Here is an 18,592-nt window from a genome sequence, read left to right on the forward strand (position 1 = left end):
TCACAAACGGAGCAGCAGTTTGTGTGTTCCCCTCCTCCGTTTACACACTGCAAAAAAAGACCTTGTTAATCTGTGCCTGTGTTGTACATCTGTGCCTGATACCGCGTGTGTGTGTGCAAGCTTCTGAATGCCTACACAGGTTGTCTGGGGTACGTTTTTCTATGTGCCCATGGGTGTACACTTCTGTATGTGTAGTGTGTGTGTGCAGTGGGGGTGAGTGTGTGTGACAGAGGTCCTGTGTCTCAGTGTGAAAGAGCTAGTTTCCTTTCCCAGCATGCTCCTGAAACCACACCAACCTTCCTACCACCCTGAACAAAGGCGTGCGATCATAAAACGGGTCTTCGGGCTCATGAGAGCTCCCACAAAGCCCCCTCTCGTCATCTTCATAATCTTCGACATCTTCGTCATCTTCGTCCCCGAGCTCAGAGCACAGGTCGTCCGACGAGAGCGCGTCACCGAGGTCCTCTGGCTCCGCCCCAACCCCTCCTCGCAGCCGCGATTGGACGAGTTCAGTGGTGTCAGAGGTGGTGGTGGGTTCGGAGGGGGTGGGGGAGGCGGTGCGGTCACGTGTTTGTTCACTAAGGCATGAGGTGAATAGGGGGTTGCTGGTGCAGCCAAAGACATGGGAACCCAGTTAGTTTCTGCTCACGTTAGGACTGGGTCACGTGACTCGGCTGGTCAGTTAACTGGCATGTGCTCAGAACCAAAGGGTTAACCAAGCACACAGTATATAAAATGAAACAATTCAGTAAGACACTACAGAGTACTGAAGAAGACACTGATGACACGTCTACTGAAGATACTTTGGGTTCATAACTTTGAGTCTAAGCCTGTGGAAAATCGGTGAAGAAGTAAAAAAGACCATAAACAGCTTGTCAAGGGCAGATATATGATCTCATTTGACAAGGGGAGATATATGATCTCATTTGTCAAGGGGAGATATATGATCTCATTTGCAGACGTACACACTGATGAGATGGACAGCTAGAGGACTGAAGACTTCACCGAATCTTTCTCGGACTGGATTCTCAGATTGCCTGACCGTTGATGTCTCTATCAATGAAACAGGCATCCTCTGGTACCCCAGCAATTAAGGACCACTGTGACCACGTCACATCACTGGTGGTGTTTACACACCTATTACAGCGAGGACAGCCGCAGAAGAACAAGCCTCCAGCTCAAACTACAAACTACAAACTACAGACAATACTTACAACTTACATAGCAGTGGTTTGTACTCTATTATATCATCTAAAAATGTAATTCCCGTACACACACGCACAAACACACACACATACACACACACCTAAAACAAACAGAGGTGTGCGGAGCAGCATAACCAGGGCTGCGAAACGCTTTGCAGCACAAGCTGACAATGTCACCCCAGCTCACCTTCCGACCAGGCGGAACCAGGGGAACCGATCATAGAACGGGTCACCGCCTGTCAGCACGCTGTCGCAGTCCTCTACCGCGTTGCCGGGTACCTCTGCGGCCCGGTCGTACATCTCTCGCATCAAGTCCAAACGCTGCCTGGAGGGGGGCGGTATTGCCTACTTTAGCATTTATTCACACACAGTTCCTCATCTCTCATGGCTTTGCATAGACACACAGAAAAATAATTGAAAGCAAATATCATACCGAACTTTTCTTATACAAAACTTTTGTATGTTGCATTAGTATAACTCTTTTCTTTATTTTAAAGCTTTTTCAAAATGTCCTCCAGGGCAGCCGTGTCCCTCACTACTTTCACGTATAACACCAAGACGAGAACCTGAGCTTCTCCAGGGTCCAGTAATGTGTGGCTCCGTTCTTTCGGTCCTGCACCTCTACCGCCACGATGGTACGGGGGAAGGGACTCCTCTCGCGGTCTTTAGCCGCCTCCGAGGGCAGCAGCTCGGGGGGCAGTGGGGAGTAGAGGGTGTCTGTCAGCAGGATGAACTGGAACTGCACCTGGAAGGCCAAAGCACAACCACACTAACACCCTGCCTGTCACCTTATGAAGTCACACTAATAGTTCCTAACGCTGGTAGGCTTGTGAAGTGAAAATTCACAACCAGGCATAAGCCTGTCTGTTCTGCTGTGGCCATATATCCAGTAAACCAGTGAATTACTTTTTATGCTGCTGTCATGATATCCCTACAGCAAGTAGAAAAAAAGTTCCTACCTTCTTCTTAAGCTCCACGCTAATGGCATTGGCCTCTTTGAGGAAGATGGCATTGCCCCAGAGAAGGTCTCTGAGAGAGGTAAACTGGTAACTCCTCCATTTTCTGAAGGCCCACAGCGCCAGCTCCATCTCCCTCTCTGTCCATGGCACTATGGGTAATGAAGTTCAAAACAGTGTTTGGATCACAGTATATTATTACATGGTACCAGGTCATTAATGATCAATTCAAAATCTGATACTTTTCCTACTGTAGACTGTCTGTCTGTCAGAGTTACAGCATACCTTCCTCCTCGGGTTCCTCCTCTTCCTCAGCTGTTTCAGGGTAACAACGATCAACCTGCTTCTGCAGGGCCTCCAACCTGCTCTCGTAGTCCTGAAAAAGGCCAGGGTCATGTGATCCTACTCAAGACAGCACTGAGTTTTGCCTGATATGTAATATGCTCTCTATATCCTGAAACTCAGTGAAACATGTAGAAGTGTTGCTCACTAGTCTCTGTTGTTCCAGAAGGTTGTTGGCCTCCTCCCTCTCTTTGCGGTACTGGTCCTCCAGTTCCTGAAGTCTGTACACAGGCCGAAAGGCACAGATGCAAAATGGATATGTAAATATATTGTAAAGATGAATAATTCATCATCTCTGCTTTAGGCTCCTGCCTTCGCCCCACCCCCTACAGCTCGGCCCTGCCTCCCACCTCTGGTCCATCTCCTGCTTCATGTCTATGCCCTGTTTCTCCAACAGCTCCCTCTGGGCGAAGGCCCAGTCCACCGGCTCCACGGGGGTCTCTGCGCACGGCGTCCTGTCCCGCTCCGCCCTGGCCTGCTCCGGGTGGTTGAAGCGGAACACGTGGCTCTTCCCCATGATGATGCGGTTTCCTGTGAGGAGCCCAACAAACCGTGAGACGCCACGTAGAAGATGCAGAGCCAGAGTCTCAGTGATGTCCACATAATCACACTAGTGCTGCTAGGAATAGCGACATGGCTAGCAATATAACTAGATAACTATATAGCTACGTAATATTAGTGTTAGGTTTGCTAGCTAGCTAAAAAGATCAAGTCCGCTGCCGGTAACTATCAAACTTCCATGTACATTTTTAGAAAACTTTTGTTTCCTTCCAATAATCGTATCTAAATGAATGAAGAATCAGTGTGTTTCGTCATAAAGCAGGTGAATCCTGGGGTCTCAAGCCACTGGACGCAAGAGACGTTGTGGACCAGTGCACAGTGAGAACTCCCAGAATGCCTCACCACAGACATTAATTTAAAATGTTTAATGTGCTTATTAAATAGATGAGCTGTGTGTGTGTGTGTGTGTGTGTGTGTGTGTGTGTGTGTGTGTGTGTGTGTGTGTGTGTGTGTGTGTGTGTGTGTGTGTGTGTGTGTGTGTGTGTATTTGGTTCAGCCACTCCTGTCTTTTGTTAGTTTAACTAGAGTGTTAGTAGTGGACCCTCATCATGGTGTATGTCTGGGTTGATAACTCATGCCTCATTTTCCTGTTTAATTGGGTCATTTTTCTGCTTGTTTGGTGTGTATGAACCAGTTTTTTATCACCATACAGCAGACGTGGCACATGGAGATCTGGCACACACCTGATCTGAGGACAGTGGGCTCCGTCACTTTCTTCCCATTGACGTAGGTATCAGCTCCTTCACATGGCTCTAGAATCACTGCTTTCAGAATAATGGGGGGGCAAACAACACCATTAAAGAATATGCTGTGTGTGTGTGTGTGTGTGTGTGTGTGTGTGTGTGTGTGTGTGTGTGTGTGTGTGTGTGTGTGTGTGTGTGTGTGTGAGAATGTAGCTCACCTTCTCCCATAGGATCTGAAGTGCAGGTGAAGACGCAGTGTTCGTCCTTTATGAAGTGGCCACTGAGGACGATGTCCTGCCTGGTCATTGCGTCCTCTCTTCCCACCCTGAGCAGCGGAGGAGACAGAACACAAGATCATAAGCTGCTCTGGTGCAGCACAAGGTGCCGCTGATGATAACACACGTCAGGAACAGAGCTCCCACCTGGTGATGCCATCTTTTATGTAGTAAAGGAGACACTCTGACATCAGAGGGTCCTCGTTCAAATTCACCAGGTGAGGTGTCTGAAACACGGGACAGATTAGGTTCCTAACAGCACTTTCAGAAATGCACAAGGACTGGCAACATGCAAGCTACTGTGATCACCGCTAGGACAGTCACTGAGCTGGACACTATCATGTCATTATGCTTGACCACTAGGGTAGAGGGGGGAGTGTAGATCTGTGGGAAACAGACTTCAAGGAATTTGATTTGAATACATCTGATCCAGCCACTTCCACTCCGACATGATGCCTTTGTGCTGTCTGGCGATAACGTTCACTCTCACTGATCATCTGAAAAGGTCCATGCTGTCTGGGGTAGTGGTGTCCATCAGGGAACCACTCGTGACCACACACAGGAAACAGGTGCATGCTGAACCACCCAGAGATGTAGACGCCAGACACAAAGCTGGAGGGGGAGCAGTTTGAAAATGGTGGTGTGGTGTGTAAACAAGGGGGAAGGACATGGACACCTCGAAAAGCAGGAAAGACTCGTTAAATAGGTCAGAAGAGTGTCCTGATATTTTTGAATGTGGGACTGGAGTGCATATTTTAGAGGTTCAGAAGGGATGAGCACTCAGGAAGCAATCACACACTCTCCACGGCGACCAACCTCATTAGGAGAGAACAGTCCTACTGTGTCTATAAAGACGGGCTCAGGTTTTCTCTGCGACGGCTTTTAAAAGGGAGGAAGGAAACGCATTCAGGATGAGACCAGCCAACCGCTGCTTTAGGTCCGTACCACGTTACAGTACTGCTTCACATACTGGAATGGGACATCCTGGTGTCTCTGTGTCTCTCTTTTACCTTTTTAGGTGAAAACACGCCCACGGTGCCGCCATCTTCCCTCATGGCCACGCCCATCTCAGCAAGCAGGGCCTCTCTGTTAAAGTCAACGAGACGGTTACGATTCTCAGCCATGCAGGCCTCTTTACAAATGACCTCTCCCCAACAAAATATGGGGACATGAAGCTAACCAACAACTATGAGGGGCACCCCTGTCCAAGTTCACAAATACACACACACATTCTCTCTCTCTCTCTCTCTCTCTCTCTCTCTCTCTCTCTCTCTCTCTCTCTCTCTCTCTCTCTCTCTCTCTCTCTCTCTCTCTCTCTCTCTCTCTCTCTCTCTCTCTCTCTCTCTCTCTCTCTCTCTCTCTCTCTCTCTCTCTCTCTCTCTCTCTCTCTCTAAAAAAAACATTAATACCAAGATAATACCAAGGCCCACAGTATACTGGAATTTAGTGCTTACAAGTGCTTTATTGCTTAGTGTAAATACATTTGTAATTACACTTATAATGGATTTAGAATTTGTAATCACTACATGACGAGTCTGCCGTGCCGTGGCCCGGTGGGGCAGGACCATGAGAACAGCACTGGCTGTGTAACACACCTGTCCATCCGGATGGCCTCCGTACGACGGAGCTTCTCCTCCCACGTTTCATTGAGCTCAGCAATGATTTTCTCTGTTTCCTGGACGGAAAAAGGAGAGGATCCGAGTCACAACATGCAACCACATCACTCGTTAGACGTGCATCTGTGGGAGGAGCTCCTAGCTGGCGTTTGGCCGGTCAGAGCTACGAGTGCTAGTGAAGGTGCTGGCTAAGGTCTGGGGCTGAACTGCAGATGGTGTAGAGGCATTAACGTGTGAAAGGGCCGGTCAAAGGGCCGGTTAAAGGGCCGGTCAAAGGGCCGATTTGGCTGACTGCACTGCATCATCACTGTAAACTAGTCCTTAATGAATGAGATTGCCCACCACTGCAATAATGAGAACGTGCTGATACAGTTGAGTTGAGAACTGTGGAAGTGATGCGGTTGTGTTGCATAAACAGAGTCACCTTCAGTCTCTCAATGGCCTCTTCGCTTCCAGGGCTGAACATGATCCGGTCATGCAGGCTACTGATGGAGCCGGCCCGACTGGACAGGGCAGAGAGGGAGGGGGAGGGGCTCATCCCCGTCATGGCATTGGTCACTGTGGAGAGATCACCTCTTTGATTGACAGCTTGGCCAGTACTGTTATTGTTCTTGTAATCGGATAAGTCTGTTGGGGGGGGGTGCGTGAGTGGGGTGGGGGTGTGTAGGAAGTTGGGGGAGGGGTCAGAGAGATTTGGAGAAAGAAGCAGACGGAGAAGGGAGAGCAGAGAGATGGAAAAGTAGAAAACAGAGGGAAGAAAGAAAGAAAGAAAGATGTAGCTTAAAACAAATCTGACCACATCTGAAAAAAGCAGCACAAGAAACAAGAGACACAGATAGAGAGTATACACGCACACACACACACACACACACACACACACACACACACACACACACACACACACACACACATGCTGCATTGCTACGGCATGAGCGATGTCCTACATCCCTGCCCTCCGCTGTAAGGATGCATCCTGTTGCTAAGAGCTGGAGAATGTCATTAGCCACTTCTCTGGCCACAGCTCCACCAACCCCCACCCACCTACATCTCCACCTCCAGCTCCATTACACTTGAAACTAAATCCATATTTGAGATGAGAGGGGAAGTGGTTGCATTAGGAAACTGTGATCCACCTTCACGCGGCTCCCGGGTGCCTCCGTCCGGAAGCATCGCCCGGTCCGCCCTGGTGTCGTGTCTCGGGTTATTGGTATCAACAGTAAATCCACATTAGCATACCAAATCATTAGACCTTGCTATGTAACACTGGCATCTGAATAATAATGAACATAATTGGCTAAATAAATGGCTAATGTACAGAGGGTAATGTTTCAGCGACCTTATGTAGAGTAATTGCTCTCAACTCTTGCAGTGCTGCTGCTATGGCAACGGAGAGCTGTCACTAATCACAAGAATCAGTCGCACAGGAGAGCATGAGAATGGCTTTGCGGCAGAGAGAGAGATGAAATTGGGAGTTTTTTTTCAATCCTCTGAAATAAAAGACCAGCAAATTCTGTTCTATCTCAGCTGTGCCCATCTGTCTGGAAATCTGGGTCATTTTAGATAAAGGACATTTTTAAAAGGTGCACTCGCTTTGTGCTGAAGGTCTGAAATTCTCTCTCTCTTTCCCTCCCTCTCTCTCTTGCCCTCCTTCTCTTTCTCTCCCTCTCTCTTTCCCTCCCTCTCCCTCTCTCCCTCCCTCTCTCTTTACAGTATATCCTCTCAGGCGATGTAACTATAGTAAAGGCCACCATTGCTTCCTGGTTCATATTATTGACTGACCACTGACTGGAAATCATGGGGAAGTTAAAAATAATTAAGTTAAAAAATCTAAACCTTCATCTCAAATGGTCAATCTTCCTATACAAAGTTATGCTTCAGTTCGTCCAGCAGGTGGCAGTACTGTACCTATTCAATTAGATCAAAAGCCTCCTCTGTTTTGCGTTGTAAAATGACCAATCCATAAAGATGCATTTCTAGCAAATCTCTGTCAATCCCCCCACATCCCCCAGTAATATAGTAATCATAAGGGTTACAGAATGCATTCATAAATGTTTACATCAATGTATTCATGAAACTTGAGAGATATATATTTACCAGTAACGTGTGCTATGCACTGATCTGTAAAAACGAACTATATTACACTTGTGATGTTGTATCCTGTTTGTCCTGGGAAAATGTCAAATTAAAAGCCCCACATATACTAAAAGAATATGTCCATCTACATGTATGCCATTAGAGTGCCTCAACCAAGGAAAGCAGCATTGTGAATTTAAATACTGAAATGAATAAATAGGACACAAAAATGGGATTTGATTTTCAATTTTCTCAAACTGACATATAATTACTGTAAGGTAAAGCAAGAATACTGCGGATATGAATATTCATGAATGCACTGTGTAGAATTTTGGACCCCCTTTCTTTTTGTCTAGTACTTTTAAAGTGCCAAGCTACAGCCATCACTGAAGCAGCAGTTTATAAAGCAGCCAGAGCGAGAAGCCTTCACAGAACAGCCTGCCACCTGTCACTCAAACACACATCTGTGGGAAGCCCCGCCCAATCATCCATATTCATACACCGGACAGAGAATGTCCAATCACAGCTCTTTCACTTTCACAGTGCTTTTTCAACTCAGTTACAGATCTGCATATCTTCCTAAAATACTGATTTATAAATGAAGGACTCAAATGAGAGATGAGTGGATGAGTGAGACCAGTTAAACGCCCCTCTGCAATATTTGTCTCGCTTAGCATAGCAAGCCGATACAGACCCAGAGTACAGAGCACCGCCCTGCAGCACCAGGCAGCACACAGCACAGGAACCCGCACACACACATACACACTCCAGTTAACTGGCACCTGACATCGCCAAAACATCTGTGTTACAATCGAAGGTACAGGTCTGCTCAAAAGTGCATGTCAGGCTTTGGCCTTTGGAAGCCTGGTTGCTAGTTTTCACATGCACCTCCATAAGGTAACTAAACCTAACCTAGCGGAGATGTTGCCGGTATGGAGTGGGTGTGCTTAAGGAGCTCCGCCCTACCCCTGGTGCTGCAGGCATCTGGCACATCTGAGAGGGTTGCAAAAGCACAGGGGGGAAGTAGAGAGAAAGAGAGAGAGGGAGGAGGAGGGGAAGAGAGAGGGAGGGGAGAGAGGGTGGGAGAGAGGAGGGAGAGAGAAGGAGAGGAGAGAGGGAGGGAGAGAGAGAGAGAGGGAGGGAGAGAGGAGAGAGGGTGGAAGAAAGAGAGAGAGATAGAGAGGAGGAGGAGAGAAAGGGAGAGATACAGGCAAGGAAACACACATTTCAAACCAGCGCTGTCATCATCTGGGCCCCGATATGCTAGGAAAGAGAAGGACAATAAGGACAATAGAGACAAGAGTGTGAGCAGAATGCATAAGGAGAGACCAGATCAAAGAAGAAAAGAGGAGAGACAAGAAGAAATGAAAAAAAGAGAGAGGGAGATGGGAAAAGAGCAGATAGTGAGGCTCATTTAAATGACACTGAGCCCAAGAGTTTGGGTTGGCTCAATGCTAAGACCTCCTCTGAAGGAACACTACTGGGGCCTGAATCCTGGGTCCAACTCAGAAGGCACTTCCCAGTGGAAATACACCACAAGGCCAAAGTGGAAGAGGAGAGTGATAGAGAGAGTGATAGAGAGAGGGAGTGAGAGAGGGAGTGGGAGAGGGAGCAAGTGAGGGAGTGAGTGAGGGAGTGAGAGAGAGGGAGAGTGGTGAGTGTTGAGGAAAGGGAAGGACATTTGGTGAATGAGGGTGAGTGATGGATGAAAAGACAGATTGTGTGTGTGTGTGTGTGTGTGTGTGTGTGTGTGTGTGTGTGTGTGTGTGTGTGTGTGTGTGTGTGTGTGTGTGTGTGTGTGTGTGTAAAAATATGCGGTATCACTTTTATAACATGTATTTTCAGCACACTCATTTGGTCTTACCATAATCACATACAGTTTTCCATAGCAACATTTGAGAACAATCTCTTGCATGAGGATGTGACTTATCTCACAACTGATTCTGATTCACAAAGGATTCTGTCCTACGCCAGCACTACGCCAGCAGATTAACTGACAGCAGAATGCTGATGTAAAAAAGGGGGCGGAGTTAACACAGCCAGCAGGAGAAAGTCTTACTCTCGATGATGTCACCCAAGCCCTGGGCGTAGAGGAGGTCCTTCAGACGTGATACCTCCTCCTTCAGCTCCCGCACCAGCCGGTTGTTGGGGTCCTCATTGATCACAGCGTTGCAGCGGATCTGCTTGGCTCTGTCTGCGTACCTGGTCCAGCGACAGTGCCAGGTCAGAGGTCACAGTAGAACATCAGGTCATAGGTCACAGTAGAACATCACCACAGCTGTGGATCTAGGAGCTGGAGCTGACGTTCACATTCATGCTAGGTCGTTACAGGTCGAACTGCAGGGTCACGACTGAAATGGCAATCCCGTTATGACATGATGGAAAATGATGAACATAATAACAATGAGTACTTAAAAAACTGCACAAGATGAAAGCCATTAAGTCTCACGCACACACCTGGACCCCTTCACACGCATAGACAAACAGATTCAATAAAACGTTCATCTCCTGGGTGCCACACTAATCAATTCTGCAGGGTTGAGCAGTAACTGGAAGCGTGTTTGAAGAGTGGCTTCTGGGGTAGGATCCTAATCTATTATATAACATTCTCCTCAGGCTGCCAGACACCTTCAACACTCTCATCAGGGGAGAGAGAGGGTGGGAGAGAGAGAGAGAGAGAGAGAGAGAGAGAGGGTACACAAGAGAGAAAGAGAGAGAGAGTGAGAAGGGTAGATAAATGAGAGATGAGGTGAAACACAAGCTGGAGGGGCCAGACTGGGGCACCTGAGGGTACTGAGGGTCTCATCGTAGTTGATGTCAGCAGGACTGAGAGCCGCCACCATGGCTGTGCGCGAGTTTCCCCCTGGAGCAGAGAGAAAGGTCAAGAGGTTAACAGCAGGGTACACCTGCAGCTGAGCACCTGGAACTGAACAATGTTTTGAAAGCTTGTCAAAGAAGTCCTCTTATATAAGTGAAGTTAGAGACGGCCGTTTCGTTATCTCATGGCCTGATAGTCTCCACCCTCCCTCTCAGGAGAAGAACATGCAGGGCTTCAAATGACACGTACCCAGGTTCTCCCTCAGCAGCCAGGTCAGTACTGAATCTCTGTACGGGATGAAACTCTCCACCTTCTTCTTCTTCTTGTTCTGTGTTTTCAGGACAATCAGCATGTCAGCCAGCGGATGTCTGAGAAAACCTTCAGGTTCTACAGAGAAAGTGAACCTACCTTATTTGATCCAGAATCCTTGGAAAACCAAAAATATAGAAAGTGTTTATTAGAATCATCACAGTGAAATACTACATAGCCCCCCCCCCCCCCCCCCCCCCCCCCCCCCCACCATACTTACCACCTCCGCCAGAGCAGAAATGACTTTGCCCAGTGTGGTGAGGGATTTGTTGATGTTTGCTCCTTCCTACAAATGAAACAGAGTGACTTTGTGAAACACTAAATTGAAGAAAATTCTGAGTGTGATCCAGACAGAAGCTTAGAGTGATGTTCATGGAGGGGAAGTGGAAGTGAGCAGGCCACTTCAGCTCCGCCCACAACTCCGCCCACAACTCCCTCATTCTCCGCCCAGGCATCCTGACCCAAAAATTCTCAGCGTATGCCAGCAAAGTGGGAAGCCGGGAAGTGGGAAAGACGAGAGCTGGCATAGAGGTGGGGGCAGGAGGGTGGGGGCAGGAGGGTGGGGGCAGGAGGGTGGGAGACAGGAGGGTGGGGGCAGGAGGGTGGGAGACAGGAGGGTGGGGGCAGGAGGGTGGGGGCAGGAGGGTGGGAGACAGGAGGGTGGGAGACAGGAGGGTGGGGGCAGGAGGGTGGGGGCAGGAGGGTGGGAGACAGGAGGGTGGGGGCAGGAGGGTGGGAGACAGGAGGGTGGGGGCAGGAGGGTGGGGGCAGGAGGGTGGGAGACAGGAGGGTGGGAGACAGGAGGGTGGGGGCAGGAGGGTGGGGGCAGGAGGGTGGGGGCAGGAGGGTGGGAGACAGGAGGGTGGGGGCAGGAGGGTGGGAGACAGGAGGGTGGGAGGCAGGAGGGTGGGAGACAGGAGGGTGGGGGCAGGAGGGTGGGAGACAGGAGGGTGGGGGCAGGAGGGTGGGAGACAGGAGGGTGGGAGACAGGAGGGTGGGAGACAGGAGGGTGGGGGCAGGAGGGTGGGAGGCAGGAGGGTGGGAGACAGGAGGGTGGGGGCAGGAGGGTGGGAGACAGGAGGGTGGGGGCAGGAGGGTGGGAGACAGGAGGGTGGGAGACAGGAGGGTGGGAGACAGGAGGGTGGGGGCAGGAGGGTGGGGCAGGAGGGTGGGAGACAGGAGGGTGGGGGCAGGAGGGTGGGGGCAGGAGTAACGGATCACACGCTCCCAGCAGCAGGGCACGGCTGGCTGTGCAGGGCTGATGAGAGGGCTGAGAAAGGATTGGGGCTAGAACCAGTACAATTGCAGAAGGGTCCCCAGGCACTGGACTGGGAACCTCGGATGCAGAAGATCAATGAGACAAGGTGGGAAGACAAGAGAAGAAGATGGAGGAAAGATGGGGACAGAATTTGTGATAGGAGGTGGAGGGAGGTTAAAAATGAGAGTAGAGTCAGAGCAAACAAGAAAGAGGATAGAGAGAGAGCAGGAGGGAGGCAGAGGGAGAGAGAAGGAGGCAGAAAGAGAGAGAGAGAGAGAGAGGAAGAGTTTCACCTTGAGTCGAGTGCCTTTAGCTCCTGTAGAGTCTGCTCTCTCACTCCCTGCTAAGTCAACCAAACTGATCTTGCTGACCTATTGGAGGAAGAGCAAGAAGAAGAGAGAGAGACCAAGAGGTAAAAGAAGAGAGGACGAGAGATAGACAGAGAGAAGAAAGAGAGGATCAATGAAGGGCACTGAACACTAACCGAAGAACACACTCGTGTGACACACACACACTGTGTGCTTGACTCAGAACAGCAGCCCCAGTGTGACGTGCTGTTCAGCAGAGCTGTGACCCTGGAGAGTGAGGGGATCCTCAGAACCACTCAGGGTATCCACACCTCTCCCTCCCGCTGTTTGGAGCAGCCGAGCGGGATTGACAGGCTCCGGAACATTCTCTGGCAGCCTACCTTCTCAGAGGTGTTATCCGTCTCCGAGTCGTGGCGTCTCTGGGTGAAGATGATGTTGAAGACGGCGTGGGAGCGGCTGCTCGTCTCGTTCATGTTGGTGGCAGCCACCGTCCTGCAGGAGAGGGGTGGAGGGAAGGTGATGGAGGAGTGGAGAAAGGGTGGAGAACACACATCATCGCGAGGACATCCAGTGGGAGCCGCTGAAATACGTACCCACACAGAGTCGCTTTTTCCCAGATGTACAAAGTCTACGTTAAGTGCTGATATTGTTTGATATTCATTCCTACACCATACAGCCCAATAGCAACAATATGGTACTTTGACAACGCCCACACTATACTATACAGCAAGGGCCTCTACTAGACTGTGTGTGTTTCTTAGCCTGGGCCAGTCTGACTTGGGTTTAATCAAGTCTTTGTAACACATCAGAGATGATTACTGGAATTACGACACCACTAAGTCTCTCATCGTGTCATTTAGCCAGTTAGCTTTCCTGCAGGCCACCTGTCTCCGACACAAAGAAGCACCTCCCTAATGACCAACAAATGGACACCAGTCTTTCTCACACACGAAGGACTCTAACTCATTAATCTGTCCTCGCACTCCTCACCCATTGCTGATAGCCCAAACATTATTCAAAGGAGACTTCTGTCTTCGTAGTCATTAGGCTGGGCACAGAATTCATTGCATAAAATAAAACTCGTATCGACCGAAGCTCATTTTTAACAATTGCTTCATGCAAAACGAACACAAATTAGAGGCAGCCTAATTATGCACTGTGCTCAATTAACCACTAGTTAACATCTCCTGTCACTGACGTGAAGCACAACAGTCTAATTGGGTGGAGGAAGGGGAGGAAAGTGCATCTGTTTGTGTGAGAAGATCGGAGGCACCAATTAGTGGTGAAAACTGTGAGAAAGTGGAGAAGCGTAATGTGAATTAAAACTCCGAGTGTGAGAAGTCATGGGCAGCTATCCAAACACACACTTCATTTGTACAGCCTCACCTCCTGAGAAGAACATTAAAAAACAAGACCATTCACGTCTCCTAAAAACAAAAACATTCACAAGTAAAAATACACATGTAGCTTAACACTTGAGATCTGGAGACAGCTACTAACATGGACGCCACTAAGTGTGCGTGCTTGATGAAACACAAGTGTGAATTTGGAGCGAGGCCAGTGGTTTCTGTCCTCTTTCACACTAGCTTGGCCTTTGGGTACTTTCACTACACCAATGGAACAAATGTCACCAACTCAGTGCACCTCAGAAATTAAACTTTTTAAGCTGATTTGTAGGAGGTGAATGAAGAATATTTAAGTGTTAATAACGGAAGAGTGACGCATGCAGGGTGAGTGCGTTCACCCCTGCACACATTCGGAGTGCATGCTCCGTTCACCCCACACACACTGCGTGTGTGCGTGCGCTGCTGACGAATTCAGTGTGCATCTCTCTGAATCTGAGATGATCTGAACTATCTAAAATGAACAGTTGTTTTATATCACAGTAGGAATCTTCCCCAGACTACAATAAGAGCAATGTTTTGTTTAATTAATCTATTTTTTAATCGCTGTGGCGCCGAGGTATTTGTAAACAATGTTTATATGTCACCACACACTGGGAGGAACTGGACTGAACTGGGTGATATCTGTTTCGCAATTAAACCTCCATCTTCCCTTTCTCATAAACATTTTATGGCATAGTGACATAAACTTAGCGAAAAAACTAGAATAAAATTGAATATAACAGAATAATAACCTGGCCTTATTTCCTGAGTCCATCAGGTCTTGAATGTCGTTGTATGACATGACTGCCAGTTTGGACAGGTCTTCCACATATGGGCCCAGTAGGGGGTGCTCTCGTACCCGTAGGTTCCCTTTGTTCTTGGGGTTCAGGAGGTCACGTACACGCTCACAATAAATCTCCATGTAGCTCACCTGAAATCCCAAAGAGCAGCCGTCTGAGTTAACATGCAGGTGTGCTCATGATCAAGAGAACCAAAACTTGTCTATGGGAGGGGCCAATGGGAACACACCACTACAATACAGACACGTTAAGGTCACAGAAACACGTGGTGCATGACTTTACCTCTACAGAGTAGGACATGTTGTTGTCAGTATTACTGTCATTAATCTTGGTGAAGAGGTCTTCACACAGCTGTAGATGAGAAAGAGATGATAGAGAGAGAGATAGAGAGAGAGAGAGAGACGGGGAGAGAGACAGGCACAGAAAGCCAGAGAGCAAGCAGTTAATGGTTGAGGGTCAGACTCGTTCAACACGGGCTCTACGTCCGGCAGCTGGCTGGGTGTTTGCGCATGTACTTCAGTGTGCTGTGTGCCTTCTCCTTTAGCGCCACTGCGTGCCACATTGTTCATGCCGGCTGTGTGTGCAAGGTTCTCTGTTTACAGAGAATTGACTGAAAAGCCATAGATAGGGCTCCATCAGTGCCTGTGCTAGTGCAAACACATGGGACTGTATCATTCAGGAGTGCACTGTTCATCACACTGGTAGATATGGCTATAAACAGTCAGTTGTTGTTGAGACAATAGGCCCAGTGTGTATGTGTGTGTGTGTGTGTGTGTTTGTGTGGTTTGTCTACTGCTGATCCATCTGTCATGTGTTGTCATTAGTTACAGTCCCTAATCCGTTTGATGTCATTTGACATTTGACCTTTATATTAGAGGCATGCAGAGTCCAAAAGTGGTCCCCATTTGTTCTTTAGTGTAATACACTGGGTTAAAAAAAGCCAGTAGCTCCTGCTCTGTGTAGTTCTCTATTCATAGAGTAAGGAGTCATTTAACACTCAGCGTGCATACATTTCAGTGTGTATACATGAGCGTGTGTGTGTTCAATAGCATTACCTGTGGGATGATTCCTTGCTGGTCCGTTTCCTGTTTGCCCATCATGGTGTATGATTTCCCAGCCCCAGTTTGGCCGTATGCAAAGATGCAGACGTTGTAGCCCTCAAAGGCATGAAGAAGCATCTCCTCCCCGATGTCCATGTACACCTGCTTCTGTGACGCATAGTTGATGTCCTCAGGCTGCAAGGACAATGACCAGGACAGGTACGGGACAGGTACAGGACAGTCAGCACAAACCGGAATCATCTGAGCAAATGATCACTGACACGTGCACAGAAATTACTGATGAATTGATGCATTGAAGTTTCAGAGAAAATGTTGGACAGGATGAAGGACACAAGGTCTGTGTGAAGGTGTGAAATCCTCTTGGTTGAACTCACCGAGGTGTGTGACCAGTAAGAGTAGTCAAAACTGAAGCTCTTGGTCTCTTTGGGTACTTTAGGGTTGATTATTGCTGAAAGACAAGACAGGAAACCCCAGGACAGAATTTAAGAGGAATTAGTTTACTTCAGCTCACTTCCTAAAGAGCCTAATAGCCTGCCCCCTTTGTGCAAAATGGCTGCTGCAGGTAGTGCTGACTCACTTTAGTCTGCCTACAGAGGGAACTGAACAAGGGTCTTTTACAAAGTGCCCTTCACTGGTGAATAGTCATGGTCAGCTGTGCAAGATGCACTACGATCACAGATTTCCTATCTGCACTAAACACAGCCACTAACTGGCTTGTTTTTATTATTAACCATAAATTTCAAAGCAAACAAAACAAATCAAGTGTGTGCATGTATGTGTGTATACAAGAAATCCCAAGGTCAGTGGTACCTCATGCTAGAAAAGAATTTGCAGACCAGCAAGTTTAGCTAGAAAGTGACTATGTGACACCCAGCACACCTAAACACCTGTGCTTTTCCACATGAATCACTAGAACACACAGAATAAGTAGAATATGTGTTACGTGTGAGTAGTTATACGCTGCAATGCCAGAAGCTCTACTCATCGAGTCTTCAGTGAGGCCATGTCAGTCATGTATATTTCAGATAGCACTAATGCCCTTTGAGCTGACACTGATTACCCAGAGTCCATTCTGATCCACACACTCACACTAACTCACACGACCGACACTGAAACCGGTCCTCCCTCTCTTCCACTCTGCTCAGTCACCACTGCCGGTGCCAAATCGCCACGATGACACGAGTGAGTCATTTCTCAGCTGCCTACGTGGTTGTGACACGCAGGCACTTCGTGACAGAGACCAACAGACAAAATCTCCGCTAACGCTGAGCACGCCGGACACACACCTTGAGGCTCCTGCTCCCTGTGCAGGTAGACCTGGGCCACAAACACAGGCTACCTGGGCCACAAACACAGGCTACCTGGGCCACAAACACATGCTACCTGGGCCACAAACACAGGCTACATGGGCCACAAACACAGGCTACCTGGGCCACAAACACAGGCTACATGGGCCACAAACACAGGCTACCTGGGCCACAAACACAGGCTACATGGGCCACAAACATAGGTTACCTGGGCCACAAACACATGCTACCTGGGCCACAAACACAGGCTACCTGGGCCACAAACACAGGCTACATGGGCCACAAACACAGGCTACCTGGGCCACAAACACAGGCTACCTGGGCCACAAACACAGGCTACCTGGGCCACAAACACATGCTACCTGGGCCACAAACACAGGCTACATGGGCCACAAACACAGGCTACCTGGGCCACAAACACAGGCTACATGGGTCACAAACACAGGCTACCTGGGCCACAAACACAGGCTACATGGGCCACAAACATAGGCTACCTGGGCCACAAACACATGCTACCTGGGCCACAAACACAGGCTACCTGGGCCACAAACACAGGCTACCTGGGCCACAAACACAGGCTACCTGGGCCACAAACACGCATGGAAATCTGCACATGCACTTGTAAAAGAAACACGAGTCCCATAAGCCCTAACCAAGGATCACGCCATTTACTTAATGAATGCTTTTCAGATGCTTTTCAATGTACTGTTCTTCCTTCTCATTTGTGCATGTTTTTATAAAACTCTCTGGATATGCATATCTGCCTAAATGCGAATGCAGCACCTGGTCCCCCTTTATCAAACTGCAACCTGCATTCTTAGAAAGTGTAGGAAAAGCTGTACTGGTCACAGAACAGTTGTTGGGGAACAGTTGCTGTAGAAAAACCCTAACACAGACGGATCCAGAGCCTTTAGCATCCTACGACCTACAACCTGGCACATCAGATGAAACACACCCAGTGAAGTCATTGCACTGAATGTATTAATAAACAAGATTTGAATCCCTATATGATTGCTTCCAAACCTGAGAAATATATATTAAAATATAGATTGATATCTAGAAAATACAACTGTACATGCAGATTATGTACATGCAGATTAAAACTGGCTTGTTAATACTAGCATATGCATAATTTATTGGATCTTTTTTGTTTAATAATTTGTATTATTAACATCACTTCATCAGCTTACCATCCCATAACCTTTTAAATGCTTTCAGTGTAAAGCACTTTGAAATGTTGGTCTCAGCTGGTTAACAGATTTCAGAACAGTGGAAGTCCAGGGGGATGTCCTCAGACACCCTGGTGCTGGACTCTGCTCTAGTCCAGTGTGTCCTGCACATCATGAAGGGGTGAGTCCAGGGTGGGCGGGTCCTGCCGGTGACACTCTCCCCCTTCTGATGTGGGGGATTACTCACGGACATCCATGCTAGCACAGCCAGTGACGTGGAAATGTAGATTTCTAATTTTATGAGCAGACAAGTGGCACAAAGCACCTTTCACACATTGGGTTCCTACTAATATTCCCACTGCAAAGTTTCACCTCAAAGAAAGGAGCAGCATGAATGACCTTGGATGGTGGTGTGATACAGGATCACAGGATCATGGGATCACAGGATCTTCTGATTTCAGCTGCA

The 18,592-nt window shown here is 48.3% G+C and overlaps 1 protein-coding gene across 18 annotated transcripts in view; it reads right to left on the minus strand.

The window, feature by feature from the left end:
* kif1aa (kinesin family member 1Aa) overlaps window positions 1-18,592 on the minus strand; it is a 49,574-nt gene that overhangs the window by 22,435 nt on the left and 8,547 nt on the right. For 4 of the 18 annotated variants that reach the window (XM_076990419.1, XM_076990415.1, XM_076990417.1 and 1 more), the window contains exons 3-27: window positions 16,025-16,098; window positions 15,645-15,824; window positions 14,872-14,940; window positions 14,542-14,720; window positions 12,785-12,896; window positions 12,390-12,467; window positions 11,059-11,124; window positions 10,938-10,955; window positions 10,779-10,857; window positions 10,496-10,574; window positions 9,771-9,913; window positions 8,936-8,974; window positions 6,063-6,265; window positions 5,618-5,697; window positions 5,033-5,108; window positions 4,170-4,249; window positions 3,966-4,072; window positions 3,748-3,828; window positions 2,854-3,034; window positions 2,652-2,724; window positions 2,447-2,537; window positions 2,165-2,313; window positions 1,772-1,950; window positions 1,393-1,530; window positions 297-605 (exon numbers count right to left, since the gene is read on the minus strand). In XM_076990419.1, the coding sequence (XP_076846534.1) occupies window positions 297-605; window positions 1,393-1,530; window positions 1,772-1,950; window positions 2,165-2,313; window positions 2,447-2,537; window positions 2,652-2,724; window positions 2,854-3,034; window positions 3,748-3,828; window positions 3,966-4,072; window positions 4,170-4,249; window positions 5,033-5,108; window positions 5,618-5,697; window positions 6,063-6,265; window positions 8,936-8,974; window positions 9,771-9,913; window positions 10,496-10,574; window positions 10,779-10,857; window positions 10,938-10,955; window positions 11,059-11,124; window positions 12,390-12,467; window positions 12,785-12,896; window positions 14,542-14,720; window positions 14,872-14,940; window positions 15,645-15,824; window positions 16,025-16,098 (2,863 nt within the window). The remainder of the gene's footprint in view (window positions 1-296; window positions 606-1,392; window positions 1,531-1,771; window positions 1,951-2,164; window positions 2,314-2,446; window positions 2,538-2,651; window positions 2,725-2,853; window positions 3,035-3,747; window positions 3,829-3,965; window positions 4,073-4,169; window positions 4,250-5,032; window positions 5,109-5,617; window positions 5,698-6,062; window positions 6,266-8,935; window positions 8,975-9,770; window positions 9,914-10,495; window positions 10,575-10,778; window positions 10,858-10,937; window positions 10,956-11,058; window positions 11,125-12,389; window positions 12,468-12,784; window positions 12,897-14,541; window positions 14,721-14,871; window positions 14,941-15,644; window positions 15,825-16,024; window positions 16,099-18,592) is intronic. The other 14 variants (XM_076990426.1, XM_076990425.1, XM_076990424.1 and 11 more) reach the window with 8 other exon arrangements.

Source organism: Brachyhypopomus gauderio, unplaced genomic scaffold, assembly GCF_052324685.1.
Source record: "Brachyhypopomus gauderio isolate BG-103 unplaced genomic scaffold, BGAUD_0.2 sc75, whole genome shotgun sequence".
In the NCBI taxonomy this organism is placed as follows: Eukaryota; Metazoa; Chordata; class Actinopteri; order Gymnotiformes; family Hypopomidae; genus Brachyhypopomus; species Brachyhypopomus gauderio.